Source organism: Oncorhynchus clarkii, chromosome 25 (genome assembly GCF_045791955.1).
Source record: "Oncorhynchus clarkii lewisi isolate Uvic-CL-2024 chromosome 25, UVic_Ocla_1.0, whole genome shotgun sequence".
In the NCBI taxonomy this organism is placed as follows: Eukaryota; Metazoa; Chordata; class Actinopteri; order Salmoniformes; family Salmonidae; genus Oncorhynchus; species Oncorhynchus clarkii.
In genome coordinates, this window is record NC_092171.1 from 40,468,450 (window position 1) to 40,486,191 (window position 17,742).

Below are 17,742 nucleotides of genomic sequence, written 5' to 3' on the forward strand. Positions count from 1 at the left end.
TGGGCGGGGCCTCAGAGCCTGGACACAGCCAATGGTTGGCTGGTCGGCCTGTTCATCGCTCTGGGGGCTGGACTCTGCGTGCTGGTGCTCTGTTCTAAGGGAATGATGTCATCGCCAGAGTGGTTGAGGTGAGACAGGTCTTTAGGATGGTCATCTACTCGAGCATCGGGACCCCGATTTTATATTGTTCCAATTCCAGACATTCAGTTACATAGCATTGTTTAAATATTCCATGTTAAGTTAATGAGGAGCCAACATGGCTGCCATAGAATGTTGTAGTGTCATGTTAATGAGGAGCCAACATGGCTGCCATAGAATGTTGTAGTGTCATGTTAATGAGGAGCCAACATGGCTGCCATAGAATGTTGTAGTGTCATATAAATGCATAATTTAAAGCTCAATGTCCCTACACTCTAAATATATGAGTCTGTTGGGATCTCTTTTGAATGTTGGGAAAGTTAGATTTTGCAACCATGCTCTGTGTTCATGTATGTATGTATGTATGTACGTACAGTGGGGCAAAAAAGTATTTAGTCAGCCACCAATTGTGCAAGTTCTCCCACCTAAAAAGATGAGAGAGGCCTGTAATTTTCATCATAGGTACACTTCAACTATGACAGACAAAATGAGAAAAAAATTTCCAGAAAATCACATTGTAGGATTTTAAATAATTTATTTGTATGTATGTATGTATGTATGTATGTATGTACAGTGGCTTGCGAAAGTTTTCAACCACCTTGGCATTTTATCCTATTTTGTCGCCTTATAACCTGGAATTAAAATAGATTTTTTGGGGGGTTTGTATCGTTTGATTTACACAACTTGCCTACCAGTGTGAAGATGCTAAATATTTTTTTATTGTGAAACAAACAACAAATAAGAAAAAAAAACTGAATTTGAACGTGCATAACTATTCACTCCCCCAAAGTCAATACTTTGTAGAGACACCTTTTGCAGAAATTACAGTTGCAAGTCTCTTGGGATTGTCTCTATAATCTTGGCACATCTAGCCATCTTCAAGGCAAAACTGCTCCAGCTCCTTCAATTTTGATGGGTTCTGCTGGTGTACAGTAATCTTTAAGTCATACCACATATTCTCAATTGGATTGAGGTCTTGGCTTTGACTAGGCCATTCCAAGACATTTAAATGTTTCCCCTTAAACCACTCAAGTGTTGCTTTAGCAGTATGCTTGGGGTCATTATCCTGCTGAAAGGTGAACTTCCGTCCCAGTCTCAAATCTCTGGAAGACTGAAACAGGTTTCCCTCAAGAATTTCCCTGTATTTAGCGCCATCCATCATTCCTTCAATTCTGACCAGTTTTCCAGTCCCTGCCAAAGAAAAACATCCTCCACAGCATGATGCTGCCACCACCATGCTTCACTGTGGGGATGGTGTTTTCGGGGTGATGTGAGGTGTTGGGTTTGCGCCAGACATAGCGTTTTCCTTGATGGCCAAAAAGAACATTTTTAATATCATCTGACCAGAGTACCTTCTTCCATATGTTTGGGGAGTCTCCCACATGCCTTTTGGCGAACACTTTAAGTGTAAGGCCACTCTTCCATAATGCCCAGCTCTGTGGATTGTACGGCTTAAACTGATCCCATGGACAGATACTCTAATCTCCGTTGTGGAGCTTTGCAGCTCTTTCAGGGTCATCTTTGGTCTCTTTGTTGCCTCTCTGATTAATGCCCTCCTTGCCTGGTCTGTTAGTTTTGGTGGGCGGCCATCTCTTGGCAGGTTTGTTGTGGTGCCATATTCTTTCCATTTTTTAAAAAATGGATTGAATGGTGCTTTGTGGGATGTTCAAAGTTTCAGATCTTTTTTTTATAGCCCAACCCTGATCTGTACTTCTCCACAACTTTGTCCCTGACCTGTTTGGAAAGCTCATTGGTCCTCATTGGTCCTCATAGTGCCACTTGCTTGGTGGTTCCCCCTTGTTTAGTGGTGTTGCAGACTCTGGGGCCTTTCAGAACAGGTCATATATATATACTGAGATCATGTGACAGATTGTGTGACACTTAAGATTGCACACAGGTGGACTTTATTTAACTAATTATGTGACTTCTGGAGGTAACTGGTTCCACCAGATCTTATTTAGGGGCTTCATATCAAAGGGACTGAATACATATGCCCACGTTTCTGTTTTACATTATTTAAAATTTCTCTTCACCAATTTGGACTATTTTGTGTTTGTCCATTACATGAAATCCAAATAAAAATCTATTTAAATTACAGGTTGTAATGCAACAAAATAGAAAAAACGCCAAGGAGGATGAATACTTTTGCAAGGCAACATGAAACGTCATAACCTTCATTTGGTCAATCAATGCATCAATGCATCCATCATAATTAAGTTATTAACCCTAGTGAAACGGCCTATGTTAAACACATACAGTTGAAGTTAGAAGACACCTGTGTCTTTTGACACTACATAAACGAGTCATCCCGCAGTGTTTGTGATTGTACCCTGATGAAGACAGCTTGGCTGTCGAAACGTTGGTAATTCAATTTTTGCATCTGAGCTCCTAGAGTGTGCGGCTCTCTTTTTTTCTTATTTGGAAGTTTACATACACCTAGTTTACATAGCCAAATACATTTAATCTCAGTCTTTCACAATTCCTGACATTTAATTCTAGAAAAAATGCCCTGTCTTAGGTCAGTTAGGATCACCACTTTATTTTAAGAATGTTAAATGTCAGAATAATAGTAGAGAGTGATTTATTTCAGCTTTTATTTCTTTCATCACATTCCCAGTGGGTCAGAAGTTTACATACACTCAATTAGTATTTGGTAGCATTGCCTTTAAATTGTTTATCTTGGGTCAAACGTTTCAGGTGGCCTTCCACAAGCATCCCACAATAAGTTGGGTGAATTTTGGCCCATTCCTCCTGACAGAGCTGGTGTAACTGAGTCAGGTTTGTAGGCCTCCTTGCTCACACATGTTTTTTAGTTCTGCCCACACATTTTCTATAGGATTGAGGTCAGGGCTTTGTGATGGCCACTCCAATACCTTGACTTTGTTGTCCTTAAGCCATTTTGCCATAACTTTGGAAGTATGTTTGGGGTCATTGCCCATTTGGAAGACCCATTTGCGACCACCAGTCCCTCCTGCAGCAAAGCACCCCCACAACATGATGCTGCCACCCCCGTGCTTCACGGTTGGGATGGTGTTCTTCGGCTTGCAAACATAACGATGGTCATTATGGCAAAACTGTTGTATTTTTGTTTCATCAGACCAGAGGACATTTCTCCAAAAAGTACGATGTTTGTACCGAGGTCTATCTTTTTTATGGCGGTTTTGGAGCAGGGGGTTTTTCCTTGCTGAGCGGCCTTTCAGGTTGTCGATATAGGACTCGTTTTACTATGGATATAGTAACTTTTGTACCTGTTTCCTTGAGCATCTTCAGAAGGTCCTTTGCTCTTGTTCTGGGATTGACTTGCACTTTTCACATCAAAGTACTTTCATCTCTAGGAGACAGAATGTCTCCTTCCTGAGCAGTATGACGGCTTCTTGGTCCCATGGTGTTTATACTTGCATACTATTGTTTGTACAGATGAACGTGGTACCTTCAGGCGTTTGGAAATTGCTCCCAAGGATGAACCAGACTTGTGGAGGTCTACAACTTGTTTTCTGAGATCTTGGCTGATTTTATTTTTATTTTCCCATGATGTCAAGCAAAGAGGCACTGAGTTTGAAGGAAGGCCTTGAAATACATCCACAGGTACACCTCAAATGATGTCAATTAGCCTATCAGAAGCTTCTAAAGCATGCCATCATTTTCTGGAATTTTCCAAGCTGTTTAAAGGCACAGTCAACTTAGTGTATGTAAAATTCTTACCCACTGGAATTGTGATACAGTGATTTATAAGTGAAATAATCTGTCTGTAAACAATTGTTGGAAAAAATTACTTGTGTCATGCACAAAGTAGATGTCCTAACCGACTTGCCAAAACTGTCGTTTGTTAACAAGACGTGTTGAGTTGTTGAAAAAACAAGCTTTAATGACTCCAACCTAATGTTAACTTCTGACTTCAACCGTATATGGTCCTAGGTACATGGCTCTAGCCAGCTGGTTGTCCCAGACAGTGCAGGTGTTGGGTGGTGTTGTGGGGGGTTTGGAGAAGGACCAAGCCTGGTACGTCCTCTTCACGCTGTTCTCCACCTACACCCTCCTGCCCCTCCCCTTGCTCTGGTCCCTCTCCACCGGCCTGCTCACCGCCACGCTGCACCTCCTGGTGGAAACTGTTCACCACTACGACGACACCGCGCTCTACAGAAAGGTCAGAGGTCAACTTAGACTCCCTTCCGGACTCTCTTTCATGCTTCCCCTCCTCCTCGTCTTCCTCCTCATTTCCCTCTTACTCCTCCTCCTCCTTTGTGTGTGTGTGTGTTTGGTCTCAGGTGTGTTTAGTGTGTACTAACCGTGTGTGCGTGTGCGTGTGCGTGTGCGTGTGTGTGTGTGTGTGTGTGTGTGTAGGTTCTGGCGAAGGGCTTGTTGTACCTGGGTATGAACACAGCAGGGTTGTTCATCCACTACCTGTCAGACCACACACAGAGACAGGCGTTCCTGGAGACACGACGCTGCATTGAGGGACGAGTACGCCTGGAGAGGGAGAACCAGAGACAGGTAGAGACAGGTGGAGACAAGTAGAGACAGGTAGAGACAGGTGGAGACAGGTGGAGACAAGTAGAGACAGGTGGAGACAGGTAAAGACAGGTGGAGACAGGTAGAGACAGGTAGAGACAGGTGGAGACAGGTGGAGACGGGTGGAGACGGGTAGAGATGGGTAGAGACGGGTGGAGACGGGTAGAGACGGGTAGAGATGGGTGGAGACGGGTGGAGACGGGTAGAGACGGGTAGAGACGGGTGGAGACGGGTAGAGACGGGTGGAGACAGGTGGAGACAGGTAGAGACAGGTGGAGACAGGTAGAGACGGGTGGAGACGGGTAGAGACGGGTGGAGACGGGTGGAGACGGGTAGAGACGGGTGGAGACAGGTGGAGACAGGTGGAGACGGGTAGAGACGGGTGGAGACAGGTGGAGACAGGTGGAGACAGGTAGAGACAGGTGGAGACCGTGTGACTGACAGACAGACAGACAATATCACAGGGTGATTGACTGATTGTTGGGAAAGGGCTCGTTAGTTAGCATTTCACTGTTAGTTTCTACACCTGTTGAGAGAGTCACGCGGTACCTGTCCTCCTCAGGAGCGCTTGGTGAACTCCATCATTCCGCGGTTCGTTGCCTTGGAGATGATCGCTGACATGTCCAACATGGATGATGACCTGATGTCACAGCAGTTCCACAAGATTTATATTCACCAGTACAAAAACGTCAGGTAAACACACACACACACACACACACACACATCTACAGTACACACACACACACACACATCTACAGTACACACACACACACACACACACACACACACACACACACATCTACAGTACACACACACACACACACACACACATCTACAGTACACACACACACACACACACACACACATCTACAGTACACACACACACACACACATCTACAGTACACACACACACACACACACACACACACACACACACACACACACACACATCTACAGTACACACACACACACACATCTACAGTACACACACACACACACACATCTACAGTACACACACACACACACACACATCTACAGTACACACACACACACACACATCTACAGAACACACACACATCTACAGTGCACACACACAGGCACGCACACACACATCTACAGTACACACACACAGGCACGCACACACACATCTACAGTACACACACACACACACACACATCTACAGTACACACACACACACACACATCTACAGTACACACACACACACACACACACACACATCTACAGTACACACACACACACACACATCTACAGAACACACACACATCTACAGTGCACACACACAGGCACGCACACACACATCTACAGTACACACACACAGGCACACACACACACACACACACACACACACACACACACACACACACACAGGCTTGATCCAGGGCCAGGAAGCTGGTTTTCAAGTCCTGGACTGAAAAGCATTGTCTCCATTGAAATCTGTTGTCATTCCAGTACTAGACCTAGTCTGTGTTGTGTCTGCCCTGTGTAATATATTTCTCTCTTTCTCTGCAGTATTCTGTTTGCTGATATAAAAGGCTTCACGTCCCTGTCCATGGTCCTGTCGGCTCAGGAATTGGTCCGGACGCTCAATGAGCTGTTTGGACGCTTCGACCGCCTGGCCGAGGTGAGACTGTACGGTCCTGTTATCCTGAACTCAGTAAGAAATTCATGAAATTCAATCAGAGTATGTTTCATTTGTGTGTGTGTGTGTGTGTGCGTGTATGTGTGTGTGTGTGTGTGTGTGTGTGTGTGTGTGTGTGTGTGTGTGTGTGTGTGTGTGTGTGTGTGTGTGTGGTTGTGTGTGTGATTGTGGTTTTGTGTGTGTGGTTGTGTGTGTTTGAGTGTGTGTGTGTGTGCGTGCGTGCGTGCGTGCATGTGTGTATGTGTGTGTGTGGTTGTGTGTGTGTGTGTGTGTGTGTGTGTAGGAGCACCACTGCATGCGTATCAAGATCCTTGGGGACTGTTACTACTGTGTGTCAGGAGTGCCAGAGCCAGAGACAGCTCACGCTCGCTGCTGTGTGGAGATGGGCCTCTCCATGATCAGCACCATAAAGTACACACAACCAACTATGTACACACACAAACACACACAACCACACACACACAACCAACTATGTATACACACAAACACACACACACACACAACCACACACAAACACACACAACCACACACACACAACCAACTATGTACACACACAGACACACACAACCACACACACACAACCAACTATGTATACACACACAAACACACTCAAACACACACAACCACACACATACAACCAACTATGTATACACACAAACACACACAACCACACACACACACACACACACACACACACACACAAACACACTCAAACACACACAACCACACACACACAACCAACTATGTATACACACAAACACACACAACCACACACACACAACCAACTATGTATACACACACCCACAAACACACTCAAACACACAAAACACTCAAACACACATAATCACCCACACAACCACACACACACAACCAACTATGTATACACACAAACAACCAACTATGTACACACACAAACACACACAACCACACACACACAACCAACTATGTATACACACAAACAACCAACTATGTACACACACAAACACACACAACCACACACACACAACCAACTATGTATACACACAAACACAAACAACCACACACACAAAACCACAATCGCACACACACACACACACAACCACACACACACACACACTAGTCATGATCAAAACTTTTCACCCCAACTTTAATCTGTAAATCATTAATATTGTTATAATATTGTATGTAGATTGGGTTTCTCGACAGTCTGCCTCTCCTTGCTGACCTGTAGGTACGTGCGAAGGGAGCTGAAACATGAGGTGGACATGCGTATCGGTGTCCACTCTGGCTCAGTGCTGTGTGGGGTGCTGGGGCTGCAGAAGTGGCAGTTTGACGTGTGGTCCTGGGATGTGGACATCGCTAACATGCTGGAGGTAGGAGGGGTGCCGGGCCGTATCCACATCTCCCGGGCAACGCTGGACTGTCTGGGCGGGGTCTACGAGACGGAAGAGGGGCGTGGCCACGAGAGGAACGATTTTCTACGGAAACACAAAATCGACACGTTCCTGATTCGCCACACGCCCATGGAGGAGGCTCCTGCCAAGAAGGCTTGCCGGCCCAGTCGAGATGACACCCTTAATGCTGGCTGGAGTACTGAGCTGCCGTTTGGAAACATCATCGGAATGAACTGTGTAGGTGACCTCTAACCCCTGCCTCCTAACCTTTACCCTCTACCTCAGAGCGGAAGAGGCGAAGCGAGAGGGCTGAGTGCGACCCAAAATCTGTCAGTGCGAAAATTAACAGCTAAGAAGTTTGAATTGGGGATTGTTGGTATGGAGAACAATGAGAGAGTGTCGAATTTGGTCAACATATACTCAAATTGCTAATTATGTTAGGCTTATTTGATCAAATAGAAGTTTTATAATTCTTAGGTTATGACGACTCTACTGATATATTGTACGTGGACGCATGTGGCATCCTGGCAACTTTGAGAAAGGCGATTTTGTGCCTGGATGCTCATTGGCTAGAATTTTCCCGCCTGCCTCCCACCTGCCTTCCGTCTTTGCTGACATTTATTCTTATTGTTAGTTATAGATCCTCTTTGTCTGGCCTCTACCTAACCTTTGACCTCTAACCTCTCACCCCTGACCAGATCCTGGCGACCTTCAGCAACGGCTCTCTGGCCCAGTTACCTAACCAGCTGGCGGCTCAGCGGACGGGGACGCGTGAAGTCAACAAGAGGATCCGCCGGGCCATCGAGGTCCGGAGCAGCGAACGCATGAGACAGGAACACATCACCACCTTCACACAGGAGTTCAAGGACACACACATCGAGGGCAAGGTAGGGGCCCACAACGGAAGCACATACAGATGACAAGGTACGGCTCCACTAAGAGTTTTGCGATTATGCTGAGGGACTTAGAGGTAATTTGTCGTTTAGTACGGTACCCTGCGTCACCACTTCATTGCTCCAGACCACCACAAGGGGGAGTTAGAGACCTGATTATGCTTTTGGGTCCCAAGGAGCCACTGTGTCTCTAACTGACAATGAATGGGCGACATTAAACCAAATAGGACTGATAATTGTGCAGGACTTCAGTATTATTTACTTAAGCTGTTGTTCCACTAAGGTTTTTATTCTAAGAGAAACTTAGACTGCAATTAGGGTGTGGAATTAGTAGGATTATTTTGCTCTTACTTTAGTCCTATAGCCTACCGACCAGGTCACGTTGTACAGCGCCCGAGTGGCGCAGTGGTCTAAGACATTGCGTCGCAGTGCAGATGCTGGTTCGATTCCCGTGCCGGCCACCACCAGGAGACCCATGAGGTGGCTTTTGGTTTCTCTCCCTTTAAAAACAGAAATGTATAATATTAATCAAAATAACAAATTGGCTTTATTTACCAATTAGTGAGAATGTCTCACCCCATGTTCAAGAATGATCTTTTTCTCACTCACTCTAGGTTAAATGAAAACGAAATCTCCAAAATATAAAAAAAAAATGTAAACAAAGCGATTTATTATTATAAAATAATTTAGAATTATATGAAATTATATAAAAGCCCCTTAGATATTCTCAGATATTCTCTCAGATCCCGATGGAAAATGCCCCTTAGATATTAATTTAGAATCCTCCAATCCTCTAAATGAAATTATTGGCAGAGAGTCACGTCATACTAGTGTTGAGTAATGTGCTGTAGGTCTTAAAGTGGTGTAGGTCTTATTTATTTAAAAAGCATATTGAAGTTAGAAGCAAAAGCCTACAACTATTTTAGCACCATTTAGCGCTGCTCTGAGACAAGCATGGGGACTGGTCTTGATAAATCAATGAGATTTTTATTTTCACTGAATCGCCGTTTGGGTATTGGTTAGACTAGAATTATACAATTAGGGTGTGGAGATGTTATGCTCTTAGTACTGTATCCTACTCCCGACCGGCACGTTGTACAGCGACATATTTTCCGTTCCATCCTAACGGAAACCCTGAGGGTGTCGTTTCTCTTGGAATAGAGACATAATGTCAATCAAATTAATTATGCAACATTTCTTAAAATCAATCCCATATATTATATTCTTACAAAAAAAGGTTTTAAATTCTCTAGTACAGCCACTATTGAAGGCTATCAAATGCTTCTCAAAGATGCTTCTCAAAGATTAATGCTAGTTAGTGCTAGTTTGAGAGAGGGGGTGGTCAAACTAGCACTAACTAGCGTTAATGGCAACAATGGCTGACAATTAAATAACTTGCCAAACTACTCTGCGGCAGTCCTCAAGGTGTGCTGCAGTATGACGCAACTTTTAAACTGTAGGGGCCCGCAACAGAACCACACACAGAGGACACATTTAGGGGCCCGCAACAGAACCACACACAGAGGACAAGGTAGGGGCCCGCAACAGAACCACACACAGAGGACACATTTAGGGGCCCGCAACAGAACCACACACAGAGGACAAGGTAGGGGCCCGCAACAGAACCACACACAGAGGACACATTTAGGGGCCCGCAACAGAACCACACACAGAGGACAAGGTAGGGGCCCGCAACAGAACCACACACAGAGGACAAGGTAGGGGCCCGCAACAGAACCACACACAGAGGACAAGGTAGGGGCCCGCAACAGAACCACACACAGAGGACAAGGTAGGGGCCCGCAACAGAACCACACACAGAGGACAAGGTAGGGGCCCGCAACAGAACCACACACAGAGGGCACATTTAGGGGCCCGCAACAGAACCACACACAGAGGACAAGTTAAGGGCCACACACACTCAAACACACACAGTTGATTACTTGATATGTTACTTGATATGTAGGCTACAGTGGCAAGAAAAAATATGTGAACCCTTTGGAAATACCTGGATTTCTGCATAAATTGGTCATCAAATTTAATATGATTTTCATTTAGGTCACAACAAAAGACAAACGCAGTCTGCTTAAACTAATAACACAAACAATTAAACGTTTTCATGTCTTTATTGAACACACCATGTAAACATTCATAGTGCAGGGTGGGAAAAGTATGTGAACCCTTGGATTTAATAACTGGTTGATCCTCCTTTGGCAGCAATAACCTCAACCAAACGTTTTCTGTAGTTGTGGATCAGACCTGCACAATGGTCAGGAGGAATTATGGACCATTCATCTTTACAAAACTAGTTCAGTTCCGCAATATTCTTGTGACGTCTGGTGTGAACCGCTCTCGAGGTTATGCCACAACATTTTAAATCGGATTGAGGTCAGGACTCTGACTGGGCCACTCCAGAAGGCATATTTTTTTCTGTTGAAGTGAATTCTGTTGTTGATTTTCTTCTGTGTTTTGGTTCGTTGTCCTGTTGCATCACCCAGCTTCAATTGGTGGACAGGTGGCCTTACATTTCAATGCAAAATGTGATAAACTTGGGAATAAATTTTTCCTTCAATGATAGCAAGCTGTCCAGGCCCTGAGGCAGCAAAGCAGCCCCAAACCATGATGCTCCCTCCACCATATTTTACTGTTGGGATGAGGTTTTGATGTTGGTGTGCTGTGCCTTTTTTCTCCACACATAGTGTTGTGTGTTCCTTCCAAACAACTCAACTGTAGTTTCATCTGTCCACAGAACATTTTGGAACATCCAGTTGCACTTTTGTAAACTTCAGATGTGCAGCAATGTTTTTTTTGGACAGCAGTGGCTTCTTCCGTGGTGCCCTCCCATTTAACACCATTCTTGTGTGGGGAGGTGGGTTGATGGGTGGGGAGGTGGGTTGATGGGTGAGGAGGTGGGTGGGTGGGGAGGTGGGTTGATGGGTGGGGAGGTGGGTTGATGGGTGGGGAGGTGGGTGGGTAGGGAGGTGGGTTGATGGGTAGGGAGGTGGGTGGATGGGTTGATGGGTGGTATAATTGAGGGATGTTTCTCTCTCCTCAGTTTTCCCAGATGCGTGATGAGATGTTCAAGTCAAACCTGGTCTGCTCCTTCATCATGCTCCTCTGCCTCATGGGTGCACAGACCCTCGTCCCTGCCGCAAGGTTTGTTCTTTATTTAATTAGAAGTATGATATTTTATTTTACATTATTTATTAAAGATCTTTAGAGTAATCTTTCTCTACCGCTCACATGCTTCTCTCTCTCTCTCTCTCTTCTTCATCTGATCCTCTCCTCCTCCTCCTCCCTGTTTCTCTCTCTTCATCGTCTGATCCTCTCCTCCTCCTCCCTGTTTCTCTCTCTCTTCATTGTCTGATCCTCTCCTCCTCCTCCCAGTTTCTCTCTCTTCATTGTCTGATCCTCTCCTCCTCCTCCCAGTTTCTCTCTCTCTTCATTGTCTGATTCTCTCCTCCTCCTCCCTGTTTCTCTCTCTCTTCTTCATCTGATCCTCTCCTCCTCCTCCTCCCTGTTTCTCTCTCTTCATTGTCTGATCCTCTCCTCCCTGTTTCTCTCTTCATCGTCTGATCCTCTCCTCCTCCCCCCTGTTTCTCTCTTCCCCTCTCCATCCTCAATCTCTCCAACTGACACACACACACACCCACCCACCTCTCAGACTGTGTCCTATGCTGGTTCAGTTTGGAGTGTGTGTGTGTGTGTATGTGTTGCTGCTGGTGGTGGTCCTAGCTGAAGAGTTTAAACAGAGCCCTCTAGCGCTGCAGTTCCTGTGTTGCTGGATCAACGAGACCAAGACTGTCAGAACACTACTCACACTCACCGCCATTATCATCAACTTCGGAGTGGCCTCATCTGATATAGTGAGTTTATTGTTATACACAATGACCAGTATGTTCTGTACCCTCAACGATAACACACAATGACCAGTATGTTCTGTATCCTCAACGATAACACACAATGACCAGTATGTTCTGTACCCTCAACGATAACACACAATGACCAGTATGTTCTGTATCCTCAACGATAACACACAATGACCAGTATGTTCTGTATCCTCAACGATAACACACAATGACCAGTATGTTCTGTACCCTCAACGATAACACACAATGACCAGTATGTTCTGTATCCTCAACGATAACACACAATGACCAGTATGTTCTGTACCCTCAACGATAACACACAATGACCAGTATGTTCTGTATCCTCAACGATAACACACAATGACCAGTATGTTCTGTACCCTCAACGATAACACACAATGACCAGTATGTTCTGTATCCTCAACGATAACACACAATGACCAGTATGTTCTGTACCCTCAACGATAACACACAATGACCAGTATGTTCTGTACCCTCAACGATAACACACAATGACCAGTATGTTCTGTACCCTCAACGATAACACACAATGACCAGTATGTTCTGTACCCTCAACGATAACACACAATGACCAGTATGTTCTGTACCCTCAACGATAACACACAATGACCAGTATGTTCTGTATCCTCAACGATAACACACAATGACCAGTATGTTCTGTATCCTCAAAACATTATACGATCTGTTCTTTCATGAAGGTTTGCCTCTCGGCTGCACTATAAACGTGTTTTGAAGTAGCTGTGTGTGTGTGTGTGTGTGTGTGTGTGTGTGTGTTCTAGCTGTGGTGTGCAGAGTCTGAGATGGACCCTAACAACAGAAGCAGCTCCCAGCAGCACACCTGGTCCTGGCCTGTCAACATCTGTACACACCCTGAGGTAGCACACACACACACACACACATTTAGATTGGTCAAGAAGGTTTTGATCCCTTTTGTGACTGTCTCTGTCTTCTGTAGTTCCTGGTTTTCAGTGGGGTGGTTGCCATGGTGTCGTGTGCTGTGTTCTTCAGGCTGCACTGTCTACTGAAGCTAGCTGTGTTACTTCTGGCCATATCTGTCTACACGTACCTCATAGAAGTCAGTTACCACACACTGTTTATACGCCAGACCTCTGAAAACACCAGGTACTGAATAAACACACACACTGGTGACCGCCTGGGTGGGTGGGTGGGTGTGTATGTGTGGTGACTGTCTGGTTGTGTCTGTCCCTTGTAGGCAGCAGTACCTGAGGAGGAAGGATGTGTGTGTCCTGCTCATGGTCATGTTTGTGGTGGCTGTAATTTACAACAGTAGACAGGTAGGACATGGGCTCTCTCCTCCTCTGTCTTCCCTTTCTCCTCCTCTGTCCTCTACTCCTCCTCTATCTTCCCTCTCTCCTCCTCTGTCCTCTACTCCTCTTCTATCTTCCCTCTCTCCTCCTCTGTCCTCTACTCCTCCTCTATCTTCCCTCTCTCCTCCTCTGTCCTCTACTCCTCCTCTATCTTCCCTCTCTCCTCCTCTGTCCTCTACTCCTCCTCTATCTTCCCTCTCTCCTCCTCTGTCCTCTACTCCTCCTCTATCTTCCCTCTACTCCTCCTCAATCTTCCCTCTCTCCTCTACTCCTCTTCTATCTTCCCTCTCTCCTCCTCTGTCCTCTACTCCTCCTCTATCTTCCCTCTCTCCTCCCTACGCCTCTTCTCTCCTCCCGGCTACTCCTTCCTACTCGTCCCTCCTCTCTCCTCCTCTTGCCTCTCTACTAATCCCTCTCTCCTCCCTACGCCTCTTCTCTCCTCCCGGCTACTCGTCCCTCCTCTCTCCTCCTCTTGCCTCTCTACTAATCCCTCTCTCCTCCCTCCTCTCTATTACTCCTCTGTACTCCTCCTCCTCCCTCTCTCTCCTCAATCCTCCCCCTCTCTCCTCCCTACTCCTCCCTACTCCTCCTCTCTCCCCCATACTCTTCTTCTCTCTTCCCTACTCCTCTTCTCTCTTCTCTCTTCCTCCTCCTCTCTCCTCCCTACTCCTCCTCTCTCCTTCTGTCTCCTCCCTACTCCTCCTCTCTTCCTCCTCCTCTCTCCCCATACTCTTGTCTCTTCCTCCTCCTCTCTCCGCCCTACTCCTCCCCTCTCCTCCCTACGCTTCCCCTCTCCTCCATTCCCCTCCCTTCACCTACACTAGTGCATGTGATGGTTGTTGTTCCCCTCCTGTCCAGTTGGAGGCGACGGCACGGCTGGACTTCCTGTGGCGTCTGCAGGCCAGACAGGAAGTGGAGGACATGAAGGAGCTGAGGGAACATAATGAGTGTTTACTCTTCAACATTCTGCCTTCACACGTCGCACAGCACTTCCTAGAGAGAGACCGCCACAATGAGGTGTGTGTGTGTAGGATCTGTACTCCCAGTCCTATGAGCGTGTGGGGGTGTTGTTTGGGTCTCCGTCTTCAGTTCTAGAGAAGGCCATCTTGATGTTAACTTGTGTGTGTGTGTGTGTGTGTAGGATCTGTACTCCCAGTCCTATGAGCGTGTGGGGGTGTTGTTTGCGTCCATCCCGGGGTTTACAGACTACTATGAACAGAAAGAGTTGATCCATCAGGATGTGGAGTGTCTACGGCTTCTCAATGAGATCATAACTGACTTCGACGAGGTTAGAATCATATCTACACACATCGTTTCTCTGTGATATGTTACCAGCGTACAATTACTTTGTTTTCTAATATCTACCTCTCTCTCTCTCTCTCTGCCTCTCTCTTTGTCTTTCTCTCTGCCTCTATCTCTCTTTTTCTCTCTCTCTGCCTCTCTCTTTCTCTCTCTTTCTCTGTGTTTGTCTCTCACTGCCTCTCTCTTTCTCTTTCTCTCTCTCTCTCTGTGTTTGTCTCTCACTGCCTCTCTCTCCATCTCTGGTTCTGTCTCTCTCTCTCTCTGTCTCTCTCTCTCCCTCTATTTGTCTCTCTCTGCCTCTCTCGCTCTCTCTCTGCCTCGCTCTCTCTCTGCCTCTCTCTCTCTCTCTGTTTCTCTCTCTCTCTGTTTCTCTCTCTCTCTGTTTCTCTCTCTCTCTCTCTGTTTCTCTCTCTCTCTGCCTCTCTCTCTCTCTCACTGCCTCTCGCTGTTTGTCTGTCTCTGTATCTAGTTATTAGATGAGACATATTTCCAGGACATTGAGAAAATCAAAACCATTGGCAGCTGTTACATGGCTGCTTCTGGCCTCTCCCCTGATCAACAGGTCAGCCCTCTTAGTGTCACAGGGTTAGGCTCCTCTGGGTTGGGCTCCTCTGGGTTGGGCTCCTCTGGGTTGGGCTCCTTTGGGTTGGGCTCCTCTGGGTTGGGCTCCTCTGGGTTGGGCTCTTTTGGGTTGGGCTCCTTTGGGTTGGGCTCAAAGTGATTTGACTTGAAAATACAAAAATAGAGTTTTCAGTTTATCGAATAGACATTAAACATAAATGCCCTTTTTTCAATTATTGAATTGGAATTTCAGTTTACTACCTGAATTGACTGCCTTCAATTCGACCCTGTTTAGTGTCTTCTATTCACCTGGCTTCATTCTGTTCAGAGTAAGACTTTGACTTTACATTTGAGTTGAATTTAGTATGAGTATGATCACTGTGTGTGTGTGTGTGTGTGTGTGTGTGTGTGTGTGTGTGTGTGTGTGTGTGTGTGTGTGTGTGTGTGTTGTAGGAGTGTGGTGATGAGTGGCGTCACCTCAGTGAGCTGGTGCTGTTTGCCCAGGAAATGCAGGAGACGCTCAAACGGATCAACACACACTCTGGAAACAGCTTTCAGCTCCGTGTTGGTGAGAACACACACACACACACACGCACACACGCAAACACACACCTTGACCTCTGACCTGTGTGTGTAGGTGTAGCCCACGGTCCAGTGGTGGCTGGGGTGATAGGAGCCACTAAACCTCAGTATGACATCTGGGGAATGACCGTCAACCTGGCCAGCCGTATGGACAGCACCGGGGTCAGTGGACGTATACAGGTAGGACTTTGTGTGTGTGTGTGTTTGTGTGTGTGCGTGTGTAACAGAGGTTTGGCTTTGGCGTGTTTATATGTGGGTTAATGTTCTATGTGTGTGTACGTGTGTGTGTGTGTGTGTGTGTGTGTGTGTGTGTGTGTGTGTGTGTGTGTGCGCGTGCGTGCGTGCGTGGGTGTGTAACAAAGGTTTGGCTTTGGCGTGTTAATATGTGGGTTAATGTGCTGTGTGTGTGTGTGTGTGTGCGTGTGTGTGGGTGTGTAACAAAGGTTTGGCTTTGGCGTGTTAATATGTGGGTTAATGTGCTGTGTGTGTGTGTGTGTGTGTGCGTGCGTGCGTGCGTGTATCCCAGGTCCCAGAGAGTACCAGTCATGTCCTGGCGGAGCGCGGCTTCGTTCGCCAGCTGAGGGGGGAGATCTACGTGAAAGGTGTGAGCGAGCAGCAGGGGAACGTCAAGACGTACTTCGTGAGGAGCCGCGAGTCGTGTTCCAGCTACATGGAGCGCAGTGTGACCCGCGGGGGTTTGGGCCTGGGAAGGAACACTCTGTCCGCTCTGGTCTTTACCCTGGTCCAGACCAGGAAGAGAGAGACACAACGAGAGGCTAACGGAGGGATCCACCTGCTGGAGGTCTCATAGGCCTTGGGCTGTATATCATATCGGGAAAGAAAGGGAGAGAATTCAGGTTATCCTCTCCTCGTTTGTTGGATCAAAACCTCTTTCTATGGTGGATTACCTCAAATGGAGAACTGGGGGGTACAGGCTACAAGAGAGACACTAGAGGAGGGGAACGGAAGCTCCCCTTCTGGACAGCAGTACAGAGCAGAGTACTTTATAGCAGTGGTTCCCAAACTTTCTAGGTTACAGTACCGAACTGTATTCTGCTCTGCCCCAAGTACCCTTATAGTACATCATGGATTGGCCAATTTCCCCCTGGTTGGGAATCACATGGACGACAGCACAGAGCAGAAAACTGACCAGTTGACAGTTGGATATACTGCTGTCTGACACCAACAGAAATACAGTGGATTATATACTGCTGTCTAGACACCAACAGAAATACAGTGGATTATACACTGCTGTCTGACACCAACAGAAATACAGTGGATTATATACTGCTGTCTGACACCAACAGAAATACAGTGGATTATACACTGCTGTCTGACACCAACATAAATACAGTGGATTATACACTGCTGTCTGACACCAACAGAAATACAGTGGATTATACACTGCTGTCTGACACCAACAGAAATACAGTGGATTATACACTGCTGTCTGACACCAACAGAAATACAGTGGATTATATACTGCTGTCTGACACCAACAGAAAT

At 46.3% G+C, this 17,742-nt stretch overlaps 1 protein-coding gene across 1 annotated transcript in view; it reads left to right on the forward strand.

The window, feature by feature from the left end:
- LOC139383427 (adenylate cyclase type 8) overlaps nt 1-17,371 on the forward strand; it is a 23,544-nt gene extending 6,173 nt beyond the window's left edge. The window contains exons 3-21 of the mRNA XM_071127970.1: nt 1-128; nt 4,054-4,282; nt 4,480-4,629; nt 5,210-5,340; nt 6,178-6,289; nt 6,591-6,718; nt 7,518-7,917; nt 8,379-8,567; nt 11,629-11,729; nt 12,238-12,439; nt 13,243-13,338; nt 13,419-13,585; nt 13,677-13,758; nt 14,650-14,808; nt 14,933-15,079; nt 15,563-15,655; nt 16,108-16,222; nt 16,292-16,416; nt 16,763-17,371. The exon at nt 1-128 is cut by the window's left edge and continues 118 nt beyond it. Coding sequence (XP_070984071.1) covers nt 1-128; nt 4,054-4,282; nt 4,480-4,629; nt 5,210-5,340; nt 6,178-6,289; nt 6,591-6,718; nt 7,518-7,917; nt 8,379-8,567; nt 11,629-11,729; nt 12,238-12,439; nt 13,243-13,338; nt 13,419-13,585; nt 13,677-13,758; nt 14,650-14,808; nt 14,933-15,079; nt 15,563-15,655; nt 16,108-16,222; nt 16,292-16,416; nt 16,763-17,047 — 3,039 coding nt within the window. The 3' untranslated portion in view covers nt 17,048-17,371. The remainder of the gene's footprint in view (nt 129-4,053; nt 4,283-4,479; nt 4,630-5,209; nt 5,341-6,177; nt 6,290-6,590; nt 6,719-7,517; nt 7,918-8,378; nt 8,568-11,628; nt 11,730-12,237; nt 12,440-13,242; nt 13,339-13,418; nt 13,586-13,676; nt 13,759-14,649; nt 14,809-14,932; nt 15,080-15,562; nt 15,656-16,107; nt 16,223-16,291; nt 16,417-16,762) is intronic.
- Nucleotides 17,372-17,742: the final 371 nt, after the last annotated feature.